The sequence below is a fragment of the Benincasa hispida genome, chromosome 8, assembly GCF_027475165.1.
Source record: "Benincasa hispida cultivar pf3 chromosome 8, pf3_genome.v1.1, whole genome shotgun sequence".
Classification (NCBI taxonomy): Eukaryota; Viridiplantae; Streptophyta; class Magnoliopsida; order Cucurbitales; family Cucurbitaceae; genus Benincasa; species Benincasa hispida.
In genome coordinates, this window is record NC_143485.1 from 64,901,635 (window position 1) to 64,915,107 (window position 13,473).

General features: G+C 34.1%; 1 protein-coding gene across 2 annotated transcripts; it reads right to left on the minus strand.

Moving 5' to 3' along the window:
• Positions 1–281: 281 nt before the first annotated feature.
• RKF1 (receptor-like kinase in flowers 1) lies at positions 282–13,080 on the minus strand. 2 transcript variants are annotated; one of them, XM_090316447.1, is made up of 26 exons: positions 12,583–12,682; positions 12,300–12,440; positions 11,087–11,668; positions 10,410–10,584; positions 9,701–9,772; positions 9,546–9,614; positions 9,401–9,472; positions 9,078–9,149; positions 8,898–8,969; positions 8,740–8,811; positions 8,557–8,628; positions 8,399–8,470; positions 8,199–8,270; positions 5,793–5,861; positions 5,567–5,632; positions 4,499–4,561; positions 4,368–4,415; positions 4,199–4,242; positions 3,535–3,923; positions 3,268–3,466; positions 2,407–2,568; positions 2,040–2,158; positions 1,756–1,966; positions 1,331–1,568; positions 1,056–1,206; positions 282–908 (listed from the first exon to the last, which is right to left on the minus strand). In XM_090316447.1, the coding sequence occupies exons 4-26, from the start codon at positions 10,505–10,507 to the stop codon at positions 522–524; spliced, it is 2,889 nt and encodes a 962-aa protein (XP_090172573.1). In that variant the 5' UTR covers positions 10,508–10,584; positions 11,087–11,668; positions 12,300–12,440; positions 12,583–12,682; the 3' UTR covers positions 282–521. The 2 variants fall into 2 exon arrangements, with proteins under 2 accessions (XP_090172573.1, XP_038894457.1); XM_039038529.2 differs by lacking the exon at positions 11,087–11,668 and having other exon boundaries at positions 12,583–13,080.
• Positions 13,081–13,473: the final 393 nt, after the last annotated feature.

Here is a 13,473-nt window from a genome sequence, read left to right on the forward strand (position 1 = left end):
GTTGGCTGATTTCAATATTATTATTAGTATCAAAGATTATAATTATTATTTTAACGGAGTTGTGTTTGAGATCGATCAAGATTTCATTGATTTGATTAATGGTTGAGAAGTACGTCTCTTTTTTTTCTTTTTCTTTTTTTAAGTATAAGTGAGCGTAGGGAATTTGAACTATCAGCCTCGAGACAAAAAGTACCCGTCAGTTATTATTGAGTTATAATTACTTTGGCCATCTTTTTACAATAAAGGTATTGGGGGAAAAATCAAGCTCAACACTATGCCAGTTGAACTAGACTCTTATTGGCAATCACCTTTGATAGATTAAACATATCATAGTAACTGTACAAAATCAAGGATGAGAAAGAATTAAGAACTTTCCTTTTTTCACAACTCATCTGAATATAGCCGGGTGATCAATCACGGAGTTTATCTCATCTCTCAGGCACATGAACAATGTTCTTACTCAGAAAGTCAAAAGGCATAGAAAGATACGTGCTTACTGATTGATTGGAAGATTATGTCATTCAAGTTGTTGATGATCTTGGCTCTGGGTTGATGTCATAGAACTCATTTCCAGAAGTAGAGGAAGACTCAAATGTTTGCATTGTGGAATTTTGGGTCTGGCTTTCACTCAGGCTTTGGCTCTGTTGTTGCTGTTTACGCATATCTCTCATTGCCTTGAACCTCAGATCTTCATTGTAACAACTCGGTTCCGGGATCAGGTCTGGAATTGCCATTCGTCCTTCGAGCATGTTCACCACTTCCGACATCACAGGCCTTACTGATGGTGAAGCATTGGTGCAGAGAAGGGCTATTTTAACCATATTTTCCGCTTCTTTCCGGTTGATTTCTGACCTCAACTTCTCATCTACCATCTCCATGAGGTTCCCAGATTGTTGCAAGTGACAGGCCTGCAATGTGAGTGTTTTTTGTTTCATTTGTTCAGAAGAAATAGATGCAGTTTTGAAAGGCTTACACTGAAATATAGCTTCAATAAGAAAAATATTGACAATTTTGAGGTAAGACCAGAAAAAAAGGGACAAGAAAAGCAGTGTTACCCAGTCTAGAAGGCAAACACAAGTTTCACTTGGTACATAATCATTGTTGCTTCTTCCACTAATAATTTCCAAGGCCACAACCCCAAAACTATAGACATCTGCTTTGTAGGTAAGATAACCCCAAAGTGCATATTCTGGGGCCATATATCCTCTGCCACAGAGAGACTGATTATTAATAACGTTTAATTCGACATAAAGTGTGATTATCACAGATGATCTAATTCCAAAGCATAGAAGATGTCAGGATTTGATTAAGTGAAAGAATTGCAACATACATGGTCCCGGCCACTCTGGTGGTGATATGAGTCTTCTCCTCATCGTCAAGCTTAGCCAAACCAAAATCAGATATTTTAGGATTCAGTTCACCATCCAGTAGTACATTAGTCGCTTTGATGTCTCTGTGAACAATTTTGAGGCTCGATTCCTCATGGAGATATGCTAAGCCTTTTGCTATACCAATACAGATTCTAAGCCTGGTTGGCCAAACTAGATTGAGCCGACTATGATCTGGACCTACAAAGAAAAAAAAAAAGTAACGGTAGGAATGGCATAGCCTAAAATGCAAAAGAAAATAAAAGGAAGCTATAGCATGTAAATGACAGAAAGAGAGAAGATCAAATCTAGCAAAACGACCAACTAGACCAGATGATTAAGTATACTTCTGTTATAGCGTTGTGTGAGTATATGAAATCAAACTAACCAAATAGTGCTCGGGCAAGACTATTGTTTTCCAAATATTCATACACCAACAACAATTGATCCCCTTCAATACAGCATCCATGGAGCTTGACTAGATTCGGGTGTTGCAAACAAGAGATCATTCCTATCTCATTGAGAAATTCGCGATTTCCCTGCTTTGATTTGGATGAGAGCTGCTTGATTGCTACAATAGTACCATCAACCAATTGACCCTGCAAATCAATCTTTTATAAGCACATTCCCTTCAGCATAATTAGACGATAATTTATTTGAGAGAAGTAGTACCTTATAAACAGGGCCAAAACCACCTTCTCCAATTTTATTACAAGAATCAAAATAATTGGTGGCAGCTTTTATTTGTTTCAAGGTAAAAATTCCAGTTTGCACTTCTATTCCTGCAAGATCTGTTCATGGTGTACAGATGAAATATGGTATTACTTTTAGATGTTATCATGGCAGAAGTTCCATAAATTTCCAAAAGAGGTAAATTTATGTTAGCTTTTCCTAAAAATCTTACAGTAAATGAGAATCAAGCCTCGAATATCATGATTCTTAATCAGGGCAGCACATAATTTATTCTTTTTTCTTATTGAAAATAGAAATTATAGCTGATAAAAGTCCTTCAACGTAATAATGTGCACCCCGAACGCACCTGTACCACCTTTACTCCGCCTGATTGCTCTAAGAGTGCCTTTCCACCAAAGAAGTCCCACTATGATGACTGTAGCAAGGCTTAATAATCCAACCACAACACCAACCGCGATTGCTACAATTTTCTTTTTACCACTTTTATGGATTGAGCAATATTTAAGATCTGTTCAAAGGATAAGATACACTTTCATTCTCAAGAAATCAATTTGAGTCTAACCGAAAACTACAATATGTTGCAAATCGTCTAAACTGAAAGAGAAGCAGATAAATATAAATTCTAAAATGAATATAAAATTCCTGAGAAGTACACAGATACGAGACAATGATAGGCATGAACACGACATGAGCAAATATGGTGAATGGACACACTTATAATATAAGTTATTTAAATATATGTCATTATTAATTTATGGTGCTAGCCAAGATATTCAAGACGGACACAAAGATTCCAAACCAACTTGTCAATTTTCCAAACGATATAGCGTCTTAGCAAAAAAAAGAAAAAAAAAGTAATAAATGATGTAATAAGTGAATAATACTCATGCTTTTATTCTCAAAATTTTCACGAGGGTTCAAAGCATGTTTATCATACTTAAAACTGTTCGATACATGCCCTACAAATATTGGATTTATGTCCTTCATTGATAATTTAATTCTTTTATGATTGAATTAGATAGAACTTATTCTCATCAGAAATACCAAGTGAAAGATGAAAAATATTAAGTTCCTATAATGTCCAAAGGAGGAAGATAAAAGATAAACATTTGGCAGTACAATTCGTAGAGCAATCTTAAAAAATTCTCCTCTAATAGGTTACATTTTAAAGATGTTATTAAAGAAAAGAGATCTATAAAGAACTGACCAGAATAAACAGAAATAGCTGATATAAGTGGACCATAAACTCCTCTTTCAGGAATCCTAGTTGTCCCTTTTCCAGCCCAATAGAATCGAATCTCCAGGACATGATTAATTACACTAATGTTATTAAACTGCATTTCGGTTGATTTTCGAGCTCCTCCCGCCTTCTCTTCGATATCAAAATTCTCCAATACCAGCCTATCCTGTATAAAGTACAATTTTGAGATGATCTGCCAATTCTAATATTGTTTTTAATTATCATGACAAAAACCTGGATGTAGATATCAAATTTCCGCCTTCCAAGACTTGTATATGTCTCATCATCTGTAAATTGTAACTCGGCAAAATGAAGCTTCACTGAGTAGTTTCCATTATCCAAGCAATGATGGAAATAAGTGAGCGTAATTGGACTACGACGCGCTGTTGAATAGAGCTCGGACAAATTTGATGAAGGCAGGGATAAAGTGTAGCGTGTATTTTGGTAATCAAAATCATCCATGAAATCTCCAGTACTACTCAATCCCCAGTGGCTATCACGATCAATGTAGAATTTTGCTGTGCCACCTTCAACATCTGCATCCCCGTTGTAGAGAACGTTTCTGTTGTTTACATCCATAGTTAAGCCATTCCCACCGGAATTGACGAACCAACATTTTGAATCTGTCATTAGAAAAAGCATAGAAAATTACAAGATCAAAAGAATATTCATTTTCTGTTCATTCTAAACTGTATATTCCTTTCTTCTTCATTTTAAATTGTTGTGACGGTTTTCTAGCTGATAAAGTAACTGCAGTAGAACCTAAAGCCACTAGTAAGGTTCTCTGCAATATAAATATGAAGGAATTACCATTCAGCTTCTTAATGCTGAAACTAGGAAATAGCATGTATCACATTCCCTTTTCCCTTTTTCTGATAATAAAAAAGTCATCACTTACATTTTGAACAGATGGAATCCATTAAGCAGGGGAGACTTTCTTGTCTGCAATGACATCAGATATCAGCACAAAACAACATATATATGTGGTAAGAATTCTTCTTTTACTCTAAAGATCATGTAGTCTGCAAGAGAACTTCATTTAAAAGGATAAAAATAGAGTAACTCACAAGGTGTTGCTGGTGGAAGAACTTCGAAACAAGTTCAGATTCATATTCCTGTCACAATATGGGTAAGATCAAACTTTTTTCTGTATTACACTGGAAAATATCTCAAAGAATAATTTTCAGAAGTATCTTACAAGTTCTTTCTACAAGCATGGTGCTCAGGGCCTTGCCATGTCAAGTTATTGTATGAAAGATCGCTGCATCAGAGCAGATTATCATACCAGTTAGAACGAAATAGGCAATGTTATCTTTTGGCTGATGTTATTTTGGAGTATATTAAAAGATATAATAATGCTATAATTCTCAAATCCAAGTTCACATATTTTCATGCCATCAGCTAAACTACCAATAACAGACACCCAAATATCCGGAAAGTCAAAATAAATAAAAAACCAAGAACAAGTCAATCAGAGGCCAAAAATGAAAGAAAAAGGATAATCGGCTCCAGTAGGTCGTGTTGAAATATCCATTATTTTTTCCTTTTGTGCATCCTTAAGTTTATCAACAGATATAATCATTCTGAAAAATAAAGCTTCTGCAAGCCTCTATTAGTGAGGTTATAATTTACAGACCCGGTTAATACACCTAATTTTCAGTCAAAACTTGTGATTCTTTTTGTTAGTTCACAAACCCGTTTTGCGTCTATGTAATTTGCATTTGTAATCACAATGCTTTTCTATTCAGACCTCCAACCCCACACAGATGGTTTTTGGCAGTGACAGCATTCTTAACGTGTTGACTTTTGCCTAACTAAATCCATGCCTGAAGTGGACTGTTGCTTGCCTGTCAACTAATGCTTATGCATTAATTCTCCACTTTATTAGACAGATACTGACAAACTATCTTAACTACAAACATTGAAGGCTCTAAACTAATTAGATAGGAGAAGTTTTTGACACTATTATAAAGGACAAAAATAAGCAAACCAACACCAGTTGAAGTGTTTCTTGACATTGGTGGTTGAATAAATAAAAAAAGTACCATCGATAATGCAAAATTACAAATCAAAATAAGGGTTTGCCAAAGCCGGTTACACTATCGTTCGCCTACATGGCCTCCAAATATCTAATGATTGATAACACTCCACAATAACAGACAGTAAAACGAGGAGTCACAAAGAAAATAAACTTGATAGATTAAAAATGCGTTAGGAGAAAGGGGAAAAGAATAAAGGATTAAAACAAGATAATTAAGAAGCTTACACATTAGTACCATCCTTCAAGATTGACTCTGGTAGGTTACCACTCAGCATATTGCCAGTTAAGAAGCTAATAAAAGGAAGAAATAAAATAAAATAATTGATCAGGAAACCTATATATAATACAAGCAATTTTATGAGAATTTCAAAATTAATTTTTGCTTGCGACCTGCCTATCTATACCACAATGAAACTGGAAAAATTTTCAAAATGGAGACTCGTCTACTTACAGAAATCTAATGCGCTCCATGTTTATATCCTCGGGAATTTCCCCAGTCAAATGGTTAAAGCTGACGTCCCTATCAGTCATTAGGGAAAAAAACAACCAAATTGAATCTTTAAGATACATAAAAGACTACAGCAAAATAAAATCAAAACCTCAATATTTGTAGCAAGATCATAAAATCAGAAAACTAGATATAAAAATTCAATAGTTGGTCATTTTTTTCCTCAGCAATGTGCTTATCATTTGGTCCAATATTGGTCTGTTAGCAAGGTCCAGATTTGTAATAATATACACTCCAAGAGAAGGAAAGTAAAACAATAATCCAACTATTATTTGACAAAAATAAAGGTCCGTCATATATGACGTAATCTTTTATAAGGTTAAAAAACACTTTTGGTCCCTAAACTTTTATGAAACTATGAAAGTAACAATTTAGTCTTTGTTTTTAGTTTGTAACAATTTTGGGTCCTTGCGCTTCCAATTTTGTATATAATAGTTTAGTCCTTATATTTTAAAATTTGTAACAATTCACCCTACTGTAAAGAATTTATCAAAATATGTGTAAGGTTCTATTGTATGACGACTTAGGTCCCATTTAATAACCATTTGGTTTTGGGTTTTTGAAAATTGTTCTTATTTTCTTACCATTTGTTAACAATGATTTTTCATTTTTCTTAAGACAACATTTCAATTTGTAGTCAAATTCCAAAAAATAAAAACAATTTCTTAACTACTTTTCAAAATTTTCAAAACTAGGTTTGAATTTTGAAAACAATTTTAAAAAGTGGATAACAAAATAAAGAAATTCATGGGTGGTAGTAGTGTTTATGATGAAAAAGGGAAAGAGAAACAATACACAATTTACATGGAAAACCCTAGAATAGGAAGAAAAAACCACGATATAGTCTTTTTCTTATTATTTTTAGATACACTAAATATAGAGGAACAGGACATATAAATAGACGGTAGGAAACCCTAGGGGCCTACAAAATTAAATAAATGCCCCTAGGTCAATAATCCTATTTTTCAACAATTTATAAGCTTAATTTAAACAAATAAAAATAAATGAAGAAGGGAAAAAACCAAAAAGCTAAATGTTTATCAAACAAGGCTTTAGGCTTTGGAATTTATAAGCACATTTGGTTCCTAAACAGTTCATGGAGATGACCTCTCTTCTGTCTTGTGTTAGGGAGGGGAGAAGGGATGGTTGTGTTTGGAGCCTCGACCCTTTGGAAGGCTTCTCTTACAAATCTTTAGTTGGTTTATTGAATCCCACCCCTGCTAGAGAGTCGGTCTTTGATGTCGTTTGGAGAATTAAGATCGCTAAGAAAGTTAAATTCCTTACCTGGCAAGTGTTGCTGGGCCGAGTGAACACTATGGATAGGCTTGTTAGGAAGAGGACTTTGTTAATGAGTCCTTTTTGCCGTGCTATGTGTCGAAAGGCGAAGACTTGGATCATATTCTGTGGGGTTGTTCATACGCGAGATGTGGGTGGAGTTATTTCCTGCTGGAGTTTGAGATGCAAATAGCTGGCCAGAGGGATATTTATACGACGATTGGGAAGTTCCTCCTCCATCTGCTTTTCAAAGAGAAAGGTCGTTTTTTGTGGTTTGTTAGTGTATGCTGTTGTGTGGGATATTTTGCGGGAAAGGAACAATAGAGTGTTTAGGAGTAGGGAAAGGGACCCTAATAAGTTTTGATCCCTTGTGAAGTTTCATGTTTCATGGGCTTCAATATTGAAGCTTTTTTATAATTATTCTTTAGGACACATTTTACTTAGTTGGAAGCCCTTTCTGTAGTAGGGTTGTGTTGTGGGCTGGGTTGTTTTTGTATGCCCTAGTATTCTTTCATTTCTTCTCAATGAAAGTTGTTCATTTTATCCCAACAAAAAAATGTAAGAAATCTCGCTAAATCTTCACATTATTTTTCATGGTTACAAATTTTGAAGTACAAAGACTAAATTGTTACATATTAAAGTTTTGATACTAAATTTAAATTGTTATAAAATTGAAGGGAGACAAAATTGTTACAAACTAAAGTTCTTGGACTAAATTGTTACCTCCATGAAACTTCAAGAACCAAAAGTATTTTTAACCTTTTTTATAAACATAGATCCAGTTAATGGCTGAAATTGTTTGAGTCTGTCCTGTCAAAATTCTATTATCTCTTCCCTATTAATCTCCCAATGTAAAGAAAACATGTGTACAACGCTTATCTTTGAAAATCTAAAGGGCTAAAAAGTACAAAAGAAAGGTCGGACAAAAAGGTAACCTTCACTGAAGAAACAAACAGACAACCAAATAACCTGAACTTGTCACCAAAAAGTTCTATTATGTCACACCATACAAATTTATCAACACGTTGAGTATCAGTATCATAAACATGCCAGGAGCATACACGCCCTACTTACAGCATTTCCATGTCTTGTAACGTCCACACATATGAAGGAATCTTTCCAGCAATGTTACAATTTCTCAGAACCCTAAGAGATATAACTGAATGAAATTAGAAAACCAAAAAAAAAAAAAAAAAACAAAACAAAATATATTCTAATGGATTATGTAGAGATGCTGCTCTAAAAATTTCAGACAGCATATATATTTGACATACAATCTAACCATGCCCGTCATGTTTCTCAACTCAGGAAAATCCTGCTTTGGCCCATTAATATCACTGATCCTTCTGTATTAACAAAGAAAATTATGAGTTTTATTATTGATCGGGTGGATGAAAAAAAATATGAAGAAACAAATATGAGTACTACTCACAATTCTTTTAAGTTCCTCAAAAGGGATATGTTTTCAGGAATTGGTCCCTGAAGTCCACTTGCATGAAGTTCTCTTCAATAATTCAAGTTTAAATGGTATTAATAATTGATGAAGTAATCTAACATAGTTTTGTTTCTCAAAAAATGTAGGAAACTTCAACATTTTCTGAAAGAAATGGCTTACAATCTTTTGAGTAGTATCCAATTCTGTATGAACTCAGGTATGGTTCCATTTAGGTTGTTATCATTTATCCGGCTGCAGCATGCAAAGAATGTAATTTGGATGAATGTGAATGAAGGAATTAAGGTACTTCAAGAAAGGTGAATGTAATAAAAACTTACAAATTTGTAAGGTTTTTCAAACCAGCAAACGTTGTCGGTATTGTGCCAGTCAATTGATTAGATGATAGCAACCTGCATATACAGTGTTAAATCAATAAATTATCAACTTCATACCACAAAATGAAAAGTTCAAACCATAGAAGAAAATTAGCATGTTAAAGAAAGTTGATAACATCTTACAAGTCTTGCAGGTTGCTTAACCTCCCGAGTTGTGATGGTATTGCACCAGTAAATTGGTTTGCTTCAAGGTTCCTGATTTTATGAAACATATGAATGAGATATAGGCAAAACAATGTTGAAAAATAAAATCACAACTCAATCTTCTAGAGCTATTAAATGAGTGGAAAGAGAGTTGAACAATAGGCTTTTATTTTGTTGAGGTCAAAGTGATGATAATATGACAGGTTACTTTTTATTGAAAACTGCACTCTTCATATTATCAAAAACCAAAACACCACACCCTGAAAATAGAAACATAAAATAAATAAACTATGACAACTTACAGTAGAGTTAGATTAGTAATATTCCCCAATTCCGCTGGTATTTCCCCTGATAACCGATTTACAAGAAGAGAGCTGCAAGATATTCACTAGAAGTTTATTAGAGGAATAAATCAGGACATCAACAACAAAAAAGACAAGATTTTACATTGATGTCAGCCGCGTTGAAGCCCATTCCTGAGGTATATTACCATGAAGGTAGTTGTAAGCAAAATCACTACACCAAGTCAAAAAAATGATTTAGAGTTTTTCTAAAGAAAAATGTCCACATAGAACTTTAAGATACAAGAAAACTGCACTTACACTATTTGCAGGTAAGGAAGTTTGACTATTTCAGGTGGAAGAACACCGGGCAGATTGTGATTTTTGAATTCTCTGATATGAAAAGAAAAATCAAATAAAATTTGAGAGCTAAGAAAAAGACAAGTGTTGGTAGGAAAAGAATTCGATTAACACTATAATGCTAACAGAGTTAATGATTTACTTCACAATTTACGAGTAAGTCACAACTTATCATGATGATGATGATGTTTAGGGTGTTTCATACACAAAATGTGCAAAACAAGTGAACATAAGTACAAATGCAACTGGCGTCCCCTTACATAGTGAATTATCATACTTCCAATATTGATTCATTCAATTAGACCCTTGTTTCCATGATTAAACTCTCAATGATAGACAACAATCATTATCTTCAATAGTACTATTTGAATCATGGCACCCACCTCTGATCAAACTCCTATCTCTGAAAACCTTTTACATTCAGATCAGAAAGAAAGAAAATGATCCAAATTATCAACACAGTGGAGATTCTTAGCATCCAACTAAACTTCAACTATATTGCAATTTATTTCAATGAGACATACATAAATTTCAGGAACTCCATTTTGGATATGCAGAGCTATCATATTGTCATTGATTATAGAAATTAAAGGAGAACAGAATTTTACACAAGACAGACAGCATGTCAAGCCAGCAATCAATATTAAGAAATAAGATAAGAGGTTTATACATCCTTACGACGTGACAAAGTGTGCCGTTCTCGGGGTTGCAATCACAACCAATTATAGTCTCAGATCCTCTGGGAGGTTTTTCTGTCACCCCAAACATTTCAACGGCACATGAGTCACTGTTGAATTTCCAATAAACTGCACCTAATGTTCTCGTAATTTGCTGTAGCACATCCACTGAAGAAAATTAAAAGGCATAGGTTAAAGATACGTTATTTATGATATGACTGTGATAAACAATCATAAATAATAATTTATCAGGCAACATTCAAACGTATAATGGTTTGGTAATACTTCGTCCATATAAGAAAAAAAATTGTGGTTCTTTTTCTTTTTTTTTTTTTTTTTATGACAAAAAGGAAATTGTGGTTCCTTTCATGTTAATGTAATAAACCTATGACATCTCATGTAGAATGTTCAACAATCATATTTTAATCTAATTGTCTCAATAGTTAGTGTGGAATTTTTGGGACTAATTTATTAGTGAATTGTGAAGTATATGATAAAATATCATTTCAAGCAAATTGGTGCTTGCTTTACCAATGACGATGGTGAGGGTGGCTGGGCATAAACTAGAGCTATTATTTTCTTGCCATGAACATATATTGATGAAAAATGGACAGTCCCCAAGAAAAAAGAAGGATAACACCTTCAAACGACACTGGTTCCATCATAGTACCTCATATCCATATTTAGGTTATATATACTTAAATCTGTCAACAACCCCACTTGATCCAAGCCCTCAATCTCCTTTCTTGTTGTCAAACCAGAAATTTCGGTCTTCGAGAAGCAAGGAAACATCCTTTAAACAACAGCAAGCCTCCTAGAGAAGTGAGCAGTGAATGTTGAACAATACACCTTGTTTGTGCTTCTTCAAACAACACAAAAATGTCCATAGTCTAACAGGCATCATCTCCTATCTTTAGATGAAACAATTCCACCCACATTTGAGAGGTGTAATGATCTTGGAAATGGACACCCACTACTGAGCAAGTGCTCATTGCCCGCTTGTTAAGAAACCAGCCAACTTTGTCACTAAACTCCAACAATTTAGAAATTGCAGCAATGACTAATACTTCCAACTGAACATTTCTTAGCAGCTAACATCAATGCAAAATCAAGGAGAAGATGCTTTTGGAAATTAATAAGCTAAATTTAAACTACTGACATACAAACATTGTTCCTCAATGCTCCCGCACAGTATCATTATTGCATATCCTCAAACCACCATTCCCTCAAGTAAAACCTACCGGCAGCTCAACTGTAAGAAATACAAGAACTCGAGGTTGAATGAAGCATCCAACACCAGACAAAATAAAGTTACGGGAACTTTCCCCTTTTTTTCTTGTAAAGAAATATTATGTCAACCTAATTCTTCAGAGGTGGCCTTCTATTCGAAAGACGAATCTAATTACTTAAATTTAGTTTTCTGCACTCTGAACTATTCAGAGAACAAAGAACAGAGAGATGTTGCAATCTTTCATACTGTTGAGCTGCGCATATGGGCGTCAATCCAAAAACTAATTGTTTTATACTATGACTGACTGAAAGAAATGATTAAAAATAGTAAAAATTAGAGAGCAAAAGTTTTTATAATCCCTAAACTCGTGTGGAGAATTGCTGTCAGCAAATCTTCAAACAATCCTTGGATTAAATATAATAAGTCAAAAAATATATCTAATAGATTCTGACACAGCAGAAGCTCAAAACTCCAATAAACAGTATAGTAGATGCTTAAACCATTTGGTATATGGCAACTAAGAAAATTCAGAAGAAAGTTTTCCTTATTTAAGGTGAACACCTCCTTTTCTATTTGTGGGGGTTGTGAAGGAGGAACCATATCTAGCAAAAGGGAAGAGGGGGGCGGGAAGGAACAAAAAAAGAAAACACACCCTCTTCTTGGGGAACCTTGGAATCTGCAAATCTGAAGAACATGAAGCAATCCATCACAAGAACAACGAAAACGAAGAAGCTCTTGGCCACCATCATCAACGAACTGTTTCTTCAAGAGATTAAGTTCAAGCTACCATGGACTGAAAGCTCAAAGTAGTAAGCACATAGCCAAAAACCAGAAATGACAAGCAACAGTATCAGTAACAATGAACAAATAACAATCTAACACCGATACAAACAAATTAATTATCCAATCAGTTCACATTACCCGTTCAAAATTACCTGGTTTGAAATTTCTAAAGATGTGGGTCTGGAATGAAACTCTTTTTCTCCTCCCTAATAACGAGATTGAACAAAAATCACCCAAAAGTGCTTCAGAACTATTGGGGATGTGGGTCTCTCTGCTTTTTCATTTCAGATTGCTAATCTCTTCAAACAGTCATAATCCAGGCAGCTGAAATGGGCTATAAACAACCAACCCCAAAAACCCAAATAAGATATTTGACTGAAGCTGACAAGAAAAATCAGGCTTCAAGGAAAATTCCTGATGGTTCGCTGATTTAAGTCATATTTGTTTGCATTTAAGAAATCAAAAGCAAGTAGAAATGTTTGGAAGCGAAAACCGGTACCCATGTGAAAATAGAAACTTTTTAGTAACAGTGATATGATTAGAATATTGGAGCCAAGCTAATCCCACTAAGAAAAAACTCTAAATCCTTGGCTTTAATTTGATTTTATATTCCTTAAAGAGGCTCTTTGCTTATTATATTAGACAAGCCTTCTTCAAAATGTTCATCGTGGCGGTATAAATAAACTATAGATATTATTACCTTATTGTCCCTTTTGCAATTTGACTGGATGATTTGAATCATCTTATTCTTACCTCGTTTGTACTAGATAGAATCATTTTTCTTTACTCTTGTTTTCTTTTGAATAAGAACAAATTTTCATATTTAAAGCACAAGGGAAATGTTTGTGCAATTAAATTAGTTTAGAAAACACGTCTATTTTAGGATACTTGAATTAACGAAGTTCAATAATCTAATTAGAAATATTCTCACATTCGAGATAGCTTCCTTATCCCCTTTTCGCGCTCTATTTCATTCTTCTTCTATATTATTATCCTTGTTTAGTTTTTTTTTTTAAATGTAACTAAATTAACTAAATTTTGTT